The 15,263-nt window shown below is 40.4% G+C and overlaps 1 protein-coding gene across 1 annotated transcript in view; it reads right to left on the bottom strand.

Moving 5' to 3' along the window:
• Nucleotides 1–257: 257 nt before the first annotated feature.
• mgat5 (alpha-1,6-mannosylglycoprotein 6-beta-N-acetylglucosaminyltransferase) overlaps nucleotides 258–15,263 on the bottom strand; it is a 148,536-nt gene continuing 133,530 nt past the window's right edge. Inside the window, exons 13-17 of the mRNA XM_057855988.1 lie at nucleotides 11,506–11,652; nucleotides 11,310–11,426; nucleotides 6,681–6,755; nucleotides 1,051–1,208; nucleotides 258–978 (exon numbers count right to left, since the gene is read on the bottom strand). Of these exons, the coding sequence (XP_057711971.1) occupies nucleotides 780–978; nucleotides 1,051–1,208; nucleotides 6,681–6,755; nucleotides 11,310–11,426; nucleotides 11,506–11,652 (696 nt within the window). The 3' untranslated portion in view covers nucleotides 258–779. The remainder of the gene's footprint in view (nucleotides 979–1,050; nucleotides 1,209–6,680; nucleotides 6,756–11,309; nucleotides 11,427–11,505; nucleotides 11,653–15,263) is intronic.

The following is a 15,263-nucleotide window of genomic DNA, read 5'->3' as shown; positions in this document are numbered from 1 at the left end:
CCCCCCACCTATTCAATCTCTGCAGCAATGCTGAAAGCACTCCTGTAACGAGTCACATGACATTTTGGAGGGAAAATGACAAGCAGTACTCAATTTGGACATTCAGGGATATACGTAGTTTCTAAGGGTGTACTCACTTTTGTTGCCAGGGGTTTAGATATTAATGGCTGTATTTTGAGTTATTTTGAGAGGAAAATAAATGAACTTTAATATATAAGCTACACACAGACTACTTTTCATTGTGTTTAAGTGTCATTTTGTCAGTGCTGTCCCATGAAACCATATACTTAAATATCTGCTGAAATGCGAGGGGTGTACTCAATTTTGTGATACACTATAGGTGTGCATTTGGTGAAGAAAGGGAAAAAAACCCACCCATGGCTAAATATCAACACCCCAGCATTTCACAATACCTCCAGAATAAAAATCTAGATCTCTATACAATAGTTCACTTTCATTACTTTAGTACAGTGTAAAACTAGCCATCTGTTGAGTACGTGTGGTGGGTGTTCCAGTGTAAACCTACCTAGAGAAAGAACAGATTGAGAAGGAAGGCAAGGAGAAGAATGAAGAGAACCTGGAGACAAACGAGACGCCGGTCACTGATATGTGCTGCAAAACAGTTCGGAAAGTCCGAGATGACTCCCTTTGTTGATTCAAGTAAGGTTACACCGCCCCTGCTTTGTTCCTGTAGAGGTCGAGAAAAAATAAATACGATGAATTCCGCGTCGTCCAAAATTGTTTCCCTCAGAGGAGTCTGCGTCGGCACGCTACTGCTGCTATAGGCAGCTTTTGCACAATGCCACCTGGCCCTTCATGTAATCGCGGCAGGGGCAGATGCGATGAAGCGACTGGTGAGCGCCGGCGCAGCTGAATAGTAGCAGGTCCGACTGAAAGACGCAGTGGCGGCGGCTTTCGCTGTAGGCCGGGACCACCGTGTCCGCGCTGGACTCCACCGTCTGGCAGTCCACGCCGAACCTTTTGGACAGACACGTTTGATTACACGTTTGAGATCAGACGAGGAAAAAAATGAGTATCTTTATACGCCACCTGGCCAGGTCTTTTTCCTTGTTGAGGTGTTGAAAGAAGGACGGCTCGCAGATGAGCTGTTGTTCCTGACACACCTGCTTACAGGAGCGTCCCGGTTCCGCCATTTTGACCTGCAGCGCACTGAGCGGAGGCCACATCACCTGGCCGTGACAGAAGTCCTGACGACAACACGATAAGTAAATAAATAGTCGCTTTCCAAGTACTGTATTTTTCGGACTATAAGTCGCACCTGAGTATAAGTCGCACCAGCCATAAAATGCCCAATGAAGAGGAAAAAAAACATATATAAGTCGCACTGGAGTATAAGTCGCATTTTTGGGGGAAATTTACTTGATCAAATCCAGCACATAGAACAGATATTTCATCTTGAAAGGCAATTTGAAATTAAAATACAATATAGAACAACACCCTGAATAAGTGTACAGTATGATAATGTTACATGATGCATGAACAACAAAATGCGAACGTGGCCAGTATGTTAACGTAACATAGCTATTAAGAGTTACTCAGATAACTATAGCATCAAGAACATGCTAACAAGTTTAGCAAATCATCAGTGTCACTCCAAAACACCAAATTAACATGGGAAATAATATAAAAATGTGTTAATAATTTCACACATAAGTCGCTCCTGAGTATAAGTCGCACCCCCAGCCAAACTATGAAAAAAACTGCGACTTATAGTCCGAAAAATACGGTAATCACTATTATCTTAATTTTCGGACTATAAGTCGCTACTTTTTTCCTTCATTTCGAATCTTGCGGCTTACAGTCCAGTGCGGCTTATTTGTTGCTTTATTTGTGTTAGTAGGTACAGTGGGGCAAATAAGTATTTAGTCAACCACTAATTGTGCAAGTTCTCCCACTTGAAAATATTAGAGAGGCCTGTAATTGTCAACATGTGTAAACCTCAACCATGAGAGACAGAATGTGGACCCCCCCAAAAAATCACATTGTTTGATTTTTAAAGAATTTATTTTAGGGCTGTCAAAATTATCGCGTTAACGGCCGTTAATTAATTTTTAAAATTAATCACGTTAAAATATTTGACGCAATTAACGCACTTGCCCAGCTCAGACAGATTTAAATCACAGTAGAGGCCCACTTGTTAATTTTGTTTTGTGGAGTTTTGCTGCCCTCTGCTGGCGTTTGGGTGCGGCTGATTTTATAGGTAAGTAATTATTGACATCAACAACGGCGGGCTACTAGTTTATTTTTTGATCAGTGGCGCCACCAGGGGGTGGCCAGGGTGGCCACGGCCACCCCTATAAATTGATTGGCCACCCCACTGGCCACCCCGCTTGCCAGTATATCGTTAGATTGTTGTAGCATCAGTTATGCATTTCATCCCAAATGAATGCATTTTGTTTTGTTAAATGTAGGGCTGTCAAATTTATCGCGTAATTAATTTTTAAAAATTAATCACGTGAAAATATTAATCGCAATTAACGCATTCGCTGTACGACTCATTCACGCACTGCCGCAAACAGCCTACAGTGGCGCCGTTTTACTTATACACAGAGATAAGAGGCAGTGTCAAGTAAGTGGAGTAGATACAAGCATTCATTGGGGCCGTGCTTTTAATTAGCAAAAGCTTTGTCATCTCTCCCACAGCAACTATAAATATTGTGGGAAGCAACGTGGGGAAGAATGACAGGAGTTGATGTTTTTCTTAATACCCTGTAGTGTACCCAACGCAGAGAAGATATAGCATTTGCAGCCACCACACACAGTCATTGTTGCACCACTTCCCATCATGCATTTGGGCAGAACAGTTAAGTCGCTACAGTATCATTTACTGAAAGCTCAACAAATACACTAGATGGCAATATTTAGTCACTATATACAAACTCACATTTATTGTGGATTTATTGTTCTAATAAACAAATACAGTACTTATGTACAGTATGTTGAATGTATATATCCATCTTGTCTTATCTTTCCATTCCAACAATTAATTTACAGAAAAATATGGCATATTTTAGACATGGTTTGAATTACGATTAATTACGATTAAATTATTTTAAAGCGGTGATTAACTCGATTAAAAATTTTAATCGTTTGACAGCCCGAGTTAAATGTACACCTTATGCCTAATATATACATAACACAATAAAACAGAATTGTTGTGGAACTCAGAATGTTGACTGGACAGTTATGGACAATGCACATTAAATCATTAGTAACATCAAATATTACAACACCAAAATATATCAGTAGCCGTGTCCTTAAGTCTTTCTGATAGTTTTCCCCTGACCTTTTTACTGCAATAATATAATGAAAACCTGAAATTATGGCTTTTAGTTTTGGCCACCCCAAGATTTTAAGTGGCCCCATCTGGCCACCCCTATGTAAAATTTCTGGAGGCGCCACTGTTTTTGATTGAAAATTTTACAAATTTTATCAAAACGAAAACATTAAGAGGGGTTTTAATATAACATTTCTATAACTTGTACTAACATTTTTCATAAAGAACTACAAGTCTTTCTATCCATGTATCACTTTAACAGAATGTAATAATGTTAATGCCATCTTGTTGATTTATTGTTATAATAAACAAATACAGTCCTTATGTACCGCATGTTGAATATATATATCCATCTTGTGTCTTATCTTTCCATTCCAACAATAATTTACAGAAAAATATGGCATATTATATAGATAGTTTGAATTGCGATTAATTGCGATTAATTACGATTAATTAATTTTTAAGCTGTAATTAACTCGATTAAAAATTTTAATCGTTTGACAGCCCTAATTTATTTACAAATCATGGTGGAAAATAACTATTTGGTCAATACCAAAAGTTCATCTCAATACTGTTATGTACCCTTTGTTGGCAATAACAGAGGTCAAAACGTTTTCTGTAGGTCTTCAAAGGTTTTCACATACTGTTGCTGGTATTTTGGCCCATTTCTCAGATCTCAGATTTCTGCAGATCTCCTCTAGAGCAGTGATGTTTTGGGGCTGTCGTTGGGCAACACGGACTTTCAACTCCCTCCACAGATTTTTTATGGGGTTGAGATCTGGAGACAGGCTAGGCCACTCCAGGACCTTGAAATGCTTCTTACGAAGCCACTCCTTTGTTGCCCTGGCTGTGTGTTTGGGATCATTGCCACGCCTTCAACTAGGTGGCCATCTCACAATCCGCTTCAGTTATTCGCAATCGGTTGCAGCGACACATGCAGCGATCCAACGCCGGATTTATGTTGAAAAAGTGCGAAATCTGCACCGCATATAAATTGGAAGAATAGTCTCAGGAGTGATTTATTCGAGGATTCAAGGTAATAATTATATTTTTCGTACCATGCATGCATTTCGAAACGTGAAAAAAATCAGTGGGAGAAATTAGCCGCTCTGGCATTGACATACTTTGCAATATTTATGTAAAATAAATGCTACCTGCACGTTTTTTTTTTGTTTTTAACCAAGAATTGAGACTGTTTTACGTCCATATCTATAAAGAATTCAGGGATTTAAGCATTTATTCACAAGAATTTTCACTGGAAAAGCTCTGTTTACAAAAGGCGGCCACCACATTGACTAGCATCGTATTGCGACATATTAACATAAAAACAATGCAAGCAGCACGTCTTTTTTGCTTTGAACCAAGAATTGAGACTGTTTTACATTCATATCTATAAAGAATTAAAGGGTTTAAGCATCTATTCACAATAATTTTCAACGAAAAAAGCTCTTTGTCTGTGATTCCATTTGCTCAGTTTTGACGGCCACGGCAACAATGCAGGCTCCCTAATAATCGGCCCGTCGCCCCGTCAGTATCATTATCATCATCACGTTTCTACTTATAGAATTTTTTAAATTCATATTTTATTGTTGTTTTTTCAGAAATGACGCTGCTAACTTAACAATACCGTCCTGTAATGCAATATTCCTGTGTTGCACATACAGTATTTCAGACCAAGAAAACTATAATTACTCACTTATAGCCCTAGAGAACATACTTTCCTATTTAATTATTTTATTTGAATTAAACATATATTTTTATACAGTCCCTAATAAAACTCTAGTCGCTTATCTATTTTGTAGAAACAATTGCTAATAACCTGACTTTTAATTATTCAGTTGGTTTCAGAAATGACTCATATGAAAGCAAAGACCCCCCCAAATGATGTTGAATGTACAAAAATATATTTGTTTCACTGAAAAAAAGATTTATCATTTAATGAAGACAAAAGGTCAAATTTTGGCAAGACAAAAGTTTTGTTGCCTACAGAAAGTAGTGTGAAAATTGAACGAAAAATGTACTTCAAATACAAATATATGTTACACAACATAAGCGAATTCAGTAGTGGTGCTGGGAGATCCAAATTTAATATTTTGTATGACTTCCATGCGGTTCGGCAAGGATTCTTTGAATTTATTGATGAAGTCATCAGGAACATCAAAGAAAGCAGTCTTGCATGCCTCCCAGAGTTCATCTACATTCATGGGTTTCGTCTTCCATGCTTCCTCTTTCATCCTACCCCAGACATGCTCAATAATGTTCATGTCTGGTGACTGGGCTGGCCAGTCCTGGAGGATCTTGATCTCCTTTGCCTTGAGGAACTTTGAGGTGGAGACTGAAGTATGCCATGGAGCACCATCCTGCTGCAGAATTTGTCCCTATTTATGGTTAGGAATGTAAGAGGCAGCTAAGATTTGTTGAAATTTCAGACTATTATCTCTCAGGGTGCAGACAATTAAAAAAACATGTGGCATTTGCCAAGGCCCACAGCCTGTCAAAAGGATGGACGCTGGAAAAGTGGCAAAAGGGGGATTTTTCAGATGAATCTTCCATTATATTACACAGTCGCCGCAAATATTGTAGGAGACCTACTGGAGCCCGCATTGATAAGAGATTCACCCAGAAAACAGTGAAGTTTGGTGGTGGTAAAATCATGGTCTGGGTATACATCCAGTATGGGGGTGTGTGAGGGATCTGCAGGGTGGAAGGCAACATAAATAGTCTGAAATATCAACAAATCTTAGCTGCCTCTTACGTTCCTAAACATAAAAAGGGACAAATTCTGAAGCAGGATGTTGCGCCATAGCATACTTCAATCTCTTCCTCAAAGATGAAGAAAAGAAGATCAAGATCGTCCAGGACTGGCCAGCCCAGTCACCAGACATGAACAGGATGAAAGAGGAAGCATGGAAGACGAAACCCAAGAATGTTGATTAACACTGGGAGGCATGTAAGACTGCTTTCTTCGATGTTCCTGATTACGTCATCAATAAACTGTATGAATCCTTGCCGAAGCCTATGGAAGTCTCACAGCACCACTACTTAATTCTCTTATGTTATGCAACATATTTTTGTATTTGAAGTACATTTGTTCAATTTTCACACTACTTTCTGTAGGCGACAAAACTCTTGTATGGCCAAAATTCGACCTTTATGTCTTCATTCAATGATAAATCTTTTTTCAGTGAAACAAATATATTTTTGTACATTCAACATCATTTGGGAAGGTCTTAGCTTTCATATGAGCCATTTCTGAAACAAATTGAATCATTAAAAGTCAGGTTATTAGCAATTGTTTCTACAAAATGGATACGCGACAAGACTTTTGTCAGGGACTGTAGTTTTAAGGAGGTGTGTTTTTGCAGTGTGTAAAATCACATACCTGGTTTTCAATGAAGGCATTGACTCTCTGCAGCATCCCCTCACAGGTGAACTCAAAGGGCAAATAAGGCTCAATCTGCTCACACAAACAGACAAAAGTACATTGCATTTACATGCTGACAGCTTGATCTGTTTACATGTTAGCCAAAAACCGTCTATGAATAGACTTATTCGCTTTATTTGCATTTTAGCTTCAGGGGAGCGAGTGCGTGGCAATCTGTATGTCAGCTAGTAAATAAGGTGACGCGTTTAGTAGGAGTGTAACGGTAAACACAAGTCCCAGTTCGGTAAGTACCTCGGTACGGGGGGGTCACGGTTCGGTACAACAAGTAAAGCAAAAAGGCTTTTAATTTTTTTTCTCATTATAGCATTTAAAAGTTAAAGTTTGTATATTTAATGTTTAATCTATCATGTACATAGCTTTATCTCCCGTCATCCCTCAAGAGAAAACGGCATCGGTTTGCGCATAAAGAGGCGCCACCATGTGGTGGATGTCCTAAGGAACAAAGAGGATCACAGAAGTGAACATTACATAGTCCCCCCTGATGAGAAAAAGGCTGTCCACAGCCGTACACAGCTAAAGATGAACCATAAAACAGCTAAACAATATCCTATAGACCCCACTCACCAACGCCACACAATGACGTGTCGCTGTATCCGGCCACCATATTGTCCGTCATTGTTTATCCGTTTTCTCAATGGTTTCAATTAGTCGGGCAATTTATAGTAATTGCAATTGCAATTGGATGCGTTGCATAAAAGGCGTTATGTGGAAAAGCTTCAGTCTATCCATTCGCCAAATCCATATTTGATGCCTAAATCGATATTTTTCGACCCTCTGTCTTCGCTGTCTCTGCCAGACATCTGCTTCCCTGATATCTACAACTATCTTTTCCACAGAAACTCAGCCTATTCTCACGAAACTTTGAAAAACATTAAGAGCAGCACTCTAAGCAACATTACCCCGTGTGATTTCTAAAATGGCGACAATCAAAAAAAAAAAAAAAAAAAAAAAAAAAGTTGACTGCGATAGCCTACGATATTGGACTATTTCTTCAATAAAACACGCAACAACTGTGTCTGCCTCATTTGCAAAGAGACAGTCGCTGTTTTCAAGGAGTTCGATGTGACGCAATATTACCAAACAAGACACGCTGACATGTACGACAACATTACAGGGAAGATACGCAGTGAGAAATTATAGCAACTTGAAGCTAGTTTAATTTCACAGCAGCAGTATTTCGCAAGAGCCCGAGTGTCGAAAGAGAATGCCACAAAGACGAGATTGCTAAAATTATGAATTTAAAAATAATAATAATAAAGCAAATGTGACACACAGAAGGGCTTGCTAAAATTTGTTTAAATATATTGTTCTATGTAAATCAGCCAAGGTAGCCCCCCGCAGTTTTACCACACCAAATCTGGCCCCCTTTGCAAAAGGTTTGGACACACCTGTTTAACTGATGATCCGTAGACGAGGCCAGCTTCTTTCACTTGGTACCAGCTAAATGTTATTCAAAAAATAATGATGGCGAAAGTAATAAACATCTTGAATTTGACTGTATGTTGTCGGCGATTAGCCTCGCAATGATCTTAATTGTGGTTGTCAGCCCTTAACTCTCTAAATATATATTAAATGCATCTTACCAGATATAAAATGACTACTACATAATCTTTGGTAATCGTTTGGAGCCCAGTTTTCTGGTCGAATTGCAGCAGTCCATCTCGCTCTCCTCTCCGGGTCTCTCGGAATACGGTAGAACTTCAAGTCTCTCCGTCTATCTTCTCTGTTATTGCAACCAACTGCCTCACACGCCTTCACCATTTTGATTATTAATGTTAATGAGCGGAAAAACACGCCATAATAGGAGGAATTTACGTAGCGGTAATGCATCAACACGACGAGTTGACGGACAATATGGCGCGGAGGCGTGGTTGTGACGTCATGTGAGTAGGGTCTATACATAGACAACTGAAAAGGCTGAAAAGCACATAGAGCAATGACCATATGGAAAAATAACAAAAACAAATGCAGTTTTTTTTCTCTTTGATCTTCAAAAGCTTTGAAAAACATGAACCTCAATTTCAACAACAAACATGGACAAAATATGGTAACCAAATCAACACATGACAAAGAACAGCAGAAACTCCATGCTGCGGTCCCACTGCCCTAAGCCAAGCTCTCCTATTTTAATGCATACATTGCACTACCCTCCCCTCACATTCCCATCACGGTGCTGGGTGATGGCTGCCAGTCGGGAACCTGGCAGCCACAGTAATAGGGTGGTAGGTGGGTCCCACACTTTTTCCATATGGCGTGGCTCCTGGGGTGTGGCCCCCCTTCTGCCTGGGATGCCGGCCGCGAGGGCGGGTTTGGGGGTCAGGGCTCCGATCTTGCATCGCCCCGTGGCTGTTCCTGGGCGTTCTCCTGCCTCCGCCTCCCCCTCTCTTCTCTGGCTGGGCATCCACCCTGCACTCCGTCGCGGGTCGCTGGCTGGGCGCCGGTGTATCAGCAGGGTGTCACCTGCACCGGCGGTGGCGTGCTGTGCCGGTTGGGGGGCTGCGGCTGTGGCCCGGGTGGGCGGGCGGGGGTGGGGGTAGGCGTGGGGTTGGTGGTGCGTCCCCTCCGGCCATCCCTGAAGGCGGGTTGATGGGTGCGCGGGTGGCCCGGGGGACCACCCTGGGTCCCGGGGGGGAGGTGGGGGGGGGGCTCCTTTGCCGGGCTGCGGGAGGAGGGATGGGCTGCGCATGGCCCCCCGCCCGCCCTCCCTCTCTGGGCTGGCTGGGTGGGGGCCGTGGCCCTGGGTTGGCGCCCGCGCGGCTTCTCCGCCCGTCTGCGTGGCTGTCGCGCGCCCGGTGGGGCTTGCGTGCTGCTGGATGTGGTAGGGCATGCTCGGGTTGGGGGTCCCGGTGCCGGGATTGGCGATGCGGCGGCGTAGGGTTGGTCGCCAACGGGCTTACACTCATAAGAGATTCACACGATTACTGGGTTCTAGATCACAGAATTGATTTGTGTACACTCTACCCCTTTCAATCACTTGGCTTATAGGCTTATAGACACCCCCACCCCCATCCCCCTCTTTCACTGGCCAATAGGCCCCCACATGGTGTAAACCGGAAATACATCTTGCTGACGATAGCACCAGCATATTAGTGACTAGTCTAGTTGTTCAGTGTATTTCTTGTTTTGTTTGTGTATGTGTTTCTTTTCTTTCTTCTTTTGTATTTCTTTTCTTCTGTCCCCCCAAAACCCCTTCCTGTTCGCCGTTTTGTCATAATAAAAAGGTATTTTGAATGATCACAATGGGAGTATGTCAGACTCTCAGTGTGAAACATTAAAACTGTTCAGACTATCCGGGCACTTCGACTTCCATTCTCTGTGTCAAACAGCTGAACAGGACAGGTTTAAAAAAAAAAAAAAAAAAAAAAAAAAAAAAAAAAAAGAACAGCAGTACAAAACATGGTCAACGGCCAGAAACGGCATGCTCCAGGTCAAGTCTGTCAGTGTGAAATGCATTGGTCCATTTATGATTAGCCCAACCAGACGCCATTCTGGGGCAACGTCTGGGCCTGAGGTCGCATCTGCTTGACGATCCAGGAAATGGACGGATTCCAAACCAATGTCGAAACAGCGTTCGGACCATCACATCCAAGAAATAGACGGCTCCCTCTCACGTTAATGTCGCAGCCGCGGTCGGGAAAACTCCGGTCCTCAGGAATCGCCAACAACCATCCACGTGAGGCAGACGAAGTCACCTTCGAATCCAAAACTTGTTTGGGCGCCATTTGTAACGCGTGGCAGGGCAGGATGAGTGCATAAAAGGTAAATAAGGGAGCGGACGTCCACTTATGCACTTTTAATAGACAAAAATAAATCCAGCTCAACCACTCGTCACTCGGGATTACAACAGACCATGCACACATGATTACACTTGACTCCCCAAAAAGCAGGTGGCAACTGAAGAAGAAGATGAACATACAACATAAAGAGGCGCCACCGTGTGGTGGATGTCCTAAGGAACAAAGAGGATCACAGAAGTGACCGTTACAATGGCCAGTAGCCATCCGTCGCAATCCGGTAGCCCGTCACGACTGTGGGACAAAGATAATTTCATCTTCACCTGTTTTGATTTGTTTTCTTTTTCCCGTAATGTCAGTCGGTGGTTTAGGCGCATTACCTCTACCTGCAGTAAAGGAGTAAAAATCCAACATGGATATTTTTTATTATTATTTTTTTTTAACTCAAACGTATTCGTTGTCTGACTCTGTGCACCGAACCATGACGCCCTAACGTGACGGTACGGGACGAATATTAATACCGTTACACTCTTAGCGTTTAGATACGTATGATACATACATCTTATTTTGACAATGAAAAGAGAAAATTGCACAAGGTTTTGAAATGGACTGGACTTTGGCTTCTGAGCAGCGCAGACAACAAATAATCCTTTTGTTAGTACACACCATCATCCACAACTCATTCCTCGTGTAGGGTGGTGGACGGCAAGCTGTATCCAATGAACAAAGGCACTGTTTTTAATCTTACAAAGCACAATGCAGCAGCAGAATCGAGCGCTGATGTGTTTCCATTTACGGTTGTAGGTTAAATCACAAAGGAAGAAAAAAATACCTTCTGGCTGAGGATGGAGCGGATTGCCCTTTCTACCTCAGCAGCATTATTAATATCAACAGTCCACACGTGGGGTTGACCAATATAAACCTCAGCGTAGGGGTGCTGAGAGGTCAGCTGCATACATGGAAGCAGAGAGCAGGTTTAGTAAAATGCTTGCTTTTAAATAATAACATATATATATAAAAAAAGTCACCTCTCTCAGGGTGGGCTTTCCCTTGAAAAAGTCTGTGTTCTTGCTGCTCTTTGGTGGTTTGAATTTAGGGTTGAGGAACGCACATCCGTTGGCGATGGCCTCCAGGGGTGCAGGCCCCTCATAGGGAAAGGACAAACCCACAAACAACTGCAACACAGGGCAAATAGGGACAACATTTAGAAGAACTGTAAAGCCTATTTACAGCTTTTAATTGGTCCCCATTTGAAAGAGATTATCACAATTACATTTTGTACTTCTTAATTCAGATTTGAATAAAAACAAGATAAACATAATAATTTGGTTTCATTTTTGGAAGACAAACACCAGTTAGTCTAAACTGACACTAGCTTAATTACCATAAAAATGATGCAGGAGGAAAGGAGACAGTAAGTGGCAATTCAGTAAGCTGACAGAGCAGGGAATAAATAAGTCTCCGTTTTAAAAATACGGTTACAAAATGTTGTCCGACCCAATCCTCTATTTACATTCAGTGTCTGACAAAAGTCTTGTCGCTTATCCATTTTGTAGAAACAATTGCTAATAACCTGACATTTAACTATTCAATTGGTTTCAGAAATGGCTCATATGAAAGCTAAGACCCTCCCAAATAATGTTGAATGTACAAAAATATATTTGTTTCACTGAAAAAAGATGCATCATTTAATGAAGACATAAAGGTCAAATTTTGGCAAGGCAAAAGTTTTGTCGCCTACTGAAAGTAGTGTAAAAAAATGAATGAAAAATGTACTTCAAATACAAAAATATCTTACATAACAAGCAAATTAAGTAGTGGTGCTGTGAGATCCAAATTTAATATTTTGTATGACTTCCATGGGTTTTGGCAAGGATTCATACAATTGATTGATGAAGTCATCAGGAACATCAAAGAAAGCAGTCTTGCATGCCTCCCAGAGTTCATCAGCATTCTTGGGTTTCGTCTTCCATGCTTCCTCTTTCATCCTGTACATGTCTGGTGACTAGGCTGGCCAGTCCGGGAGGATCTTGATCTTCTTTGCCTTGAGGAACTTTGAGGTAGAGATTGAAGTATGCGATGGAGCACCATCCTGCTGCAGAATTTGTCCCTTTTTTATGGTTAGGACTGTACGAGGCAGCTAAGATTTGCTGATATTTCAGACTATTTATCTTGCCTTCCACCCTGCAGATCTCTCGCACACCCCCATACTGGATGTAACCCCAGACCATGATTTTGCCACCACCAAACTTCACTGTTTTGTGGCAAATGGATTTTTCAGATGAATCTGCCATTGAATTACACCACAGTCGCTGCAAATATTGCAGGAGACCAACTGGAGCCCGCATGGATCCGAGATTCACTCAGAAAACTGAAGTTTGCTGGTGGCAAAATCATGGTCTGGGGTTACATCCAGTATGGGGGTGTGAGAGAGATCTGCAGGGTGGAAGGCAACATAAATAGTCTGAAATATCAACAAATCTTAGCTGCCTCTTACGTTCCTAACCATAAAAAGGGACAAATTCTGCAGCAGGATGGTGCTCCATCGCATACTTCAATCTCTACTTCAAAGTTCCTGAAGGCAAAGAAGATCAAAATCCTCCAGGACTGGCCAGCCCAGTCACCAGACATGAACAGAACGAAAGAGGAAGCATGGATGACGAAACCCAAGAATGTTGATGAGCTCTGGGAGGCATGCAAGACTGCTTTCTTTGATGTTCCTGATGACTTCATCAATAATTTGTATGTATCCTTGCCGAACCGCATGGATGCAGTTTTGGATTTGGATCTCACAGCACTACTACTTAATTCGCTTATGTTATGGAACATGTTTTTGTATTTGAAGTACATTTTTTGTTTTCACAATTTTCACACTACTTTCTGTAGTGTTTTTCCAAACATCCACACATTTTGTCAACGTGGAAGAGCGTATCATTTTAGCAGTATGCGACCAATGCATACTTTATGATTTCCTGGACATAAATAAAAAAGCAGCAGGATGGGAAGTTGTTGGCGCTCAGAAATAAGCCTGAAATTTAAAAATGCCCTCCAAATTCATAGCTAATCAGAGACCAGCCATGGTTGTGGCCCAAATAACCCGCTATAAATAGCAGCAATAAATAATTAAAAAAAGAAAAAATCCTTTGGTTTAACATATATGTTAGGGCTGTCAAAATTATCGCGTTAACGGGCGGGAATTATTTTTTAAAAATTAATCACGTTTAAATATTTAACACATTTGAATCATGCGCGGAACGACCCACTCAAACATTGCCGCGAACAGACTACAATGGCACCGTTTTATGTATATTGAGAGCTAAGAGTCACAGACAAGCGAGTGGGGTGGACTCAGGCATTCATTGGAGTCGTTCTATTTATTGGTATAAGCTTTTGCATCTCTTCCACAACAATTATAGCTATTGTAGCGAGCGACGTGGGGAAGAATGACAGGAGATGACCTTTTTCTTTACACCCTGTATTGAACACACCGCAGAGAAGATATACTATTTGCAGCCACCACTGACAGTCATGGTTGCCCAACTTCCCATTATGCATTTGGGCAGTTAAGAACAGTTAAGTCACTACAGTATCATTTAGTGAAAGAACAACAAAAATAATATTCCTATCCCTCCAAAAAAAATAATGTTAACAAAAAGAAAAGCGCTCAATGCAAAGAGAACTGGCATTCCCAATCAAAATAGCTATGCAAAATAATACTCAGTTTGGTCAAACATTTCGTTTAGCTCAACAAATACACCAGATGGCAATATTTAGTCACAATATACAAACTATCAAAATTACTATAACTTGTACTCATATTTAACTTTTAAGTATACAAGTCTTTCTATCCCTGGGTCCCTTTCACAGAAAGAATGTTTATAATGTTAATGCCATCTTGTTGATTTATTGTTATAATAAACAAATACAGTACTTATGTCCAGTATGTTGAATATATACATCCGTCGTCTTATCTTTCCATTCCAACAATAATTTACAGAAAAATATGGCATATTTTAGAGATGGTTTGAATTGCGATTAATTACAATTGATTAATTTTTAAGCTGTGACTAACTCGATTAAAAATTTTAATCGTTTGACAGCCATATTATATATATATATATATATATATATATATATACATATATATATATATATAATTGCTGCAACGATTAATCGATTTAACTCGAGTATTCGATTAGAAAAAAATATTCAAATTAAATTTTTTTGCTTCGAGTATTCGTTTAATTAAAGTGGCCTTGTAATGGTTTATTTACAAAGTGTTTGCATTCAGTTTGATTGATTAGGGTGAATACACTGCCCTCTGGACTGCCTCTTTTCACATGGCTGAATCCAACTGCTCCCCGTTAAGACCAAAGTAAGCTAAGTTTTTGTTTGAGCTAATGTTTTTTTTAATGCATTCATAATTTAGTTTATAGGTATATTCAACCGTTTTTGTGGGAATATGTGTCTGAAAAATTTGTTAAGAGCATTGTAAAACGAAAAACTTTAGCATTTTACAGCACTTAAGCTAGCTACTTTTATCTATGTAAGTTATCCAATTGTTTTTTTCTTGTACATAGAGCCTCATTTAAAAAAAAATAAAAATAAAAATAATAATATATGTATATATATATATATATATATATATATATATATATATATATATATATACATTACTGTGCAAAAGTTTTAGGCAGGACACCTGCCTAAAACTTTTGCACAGTACTGTATATTTTTATTATATTATGTATATACAGGATATACTTTATGTATATATTTTCCCTAA

This window comes from Corythoichthys intestinalis, chromosome 2 (assembly GCF_030265065.1).
Source record: "Corythoichthys intestinalis isolate RoL2023-P3 chromosome 2, ASM3026506v1, whole genome shotgun sequence".
In the NCBI taxonomy this organism is placed as follows: Eukaryota; Metazoa; Chordata; class Actinopteri; order Syngnathiformes; family Syngnathidae; genus Corythoichthys; species Corythoichthys intestinalis.
The sequence above is the reverse complement of the archived record's forward strand: the minus strand, read 5'-3'. Positions and strand labels throughout refer to the sequence as shown.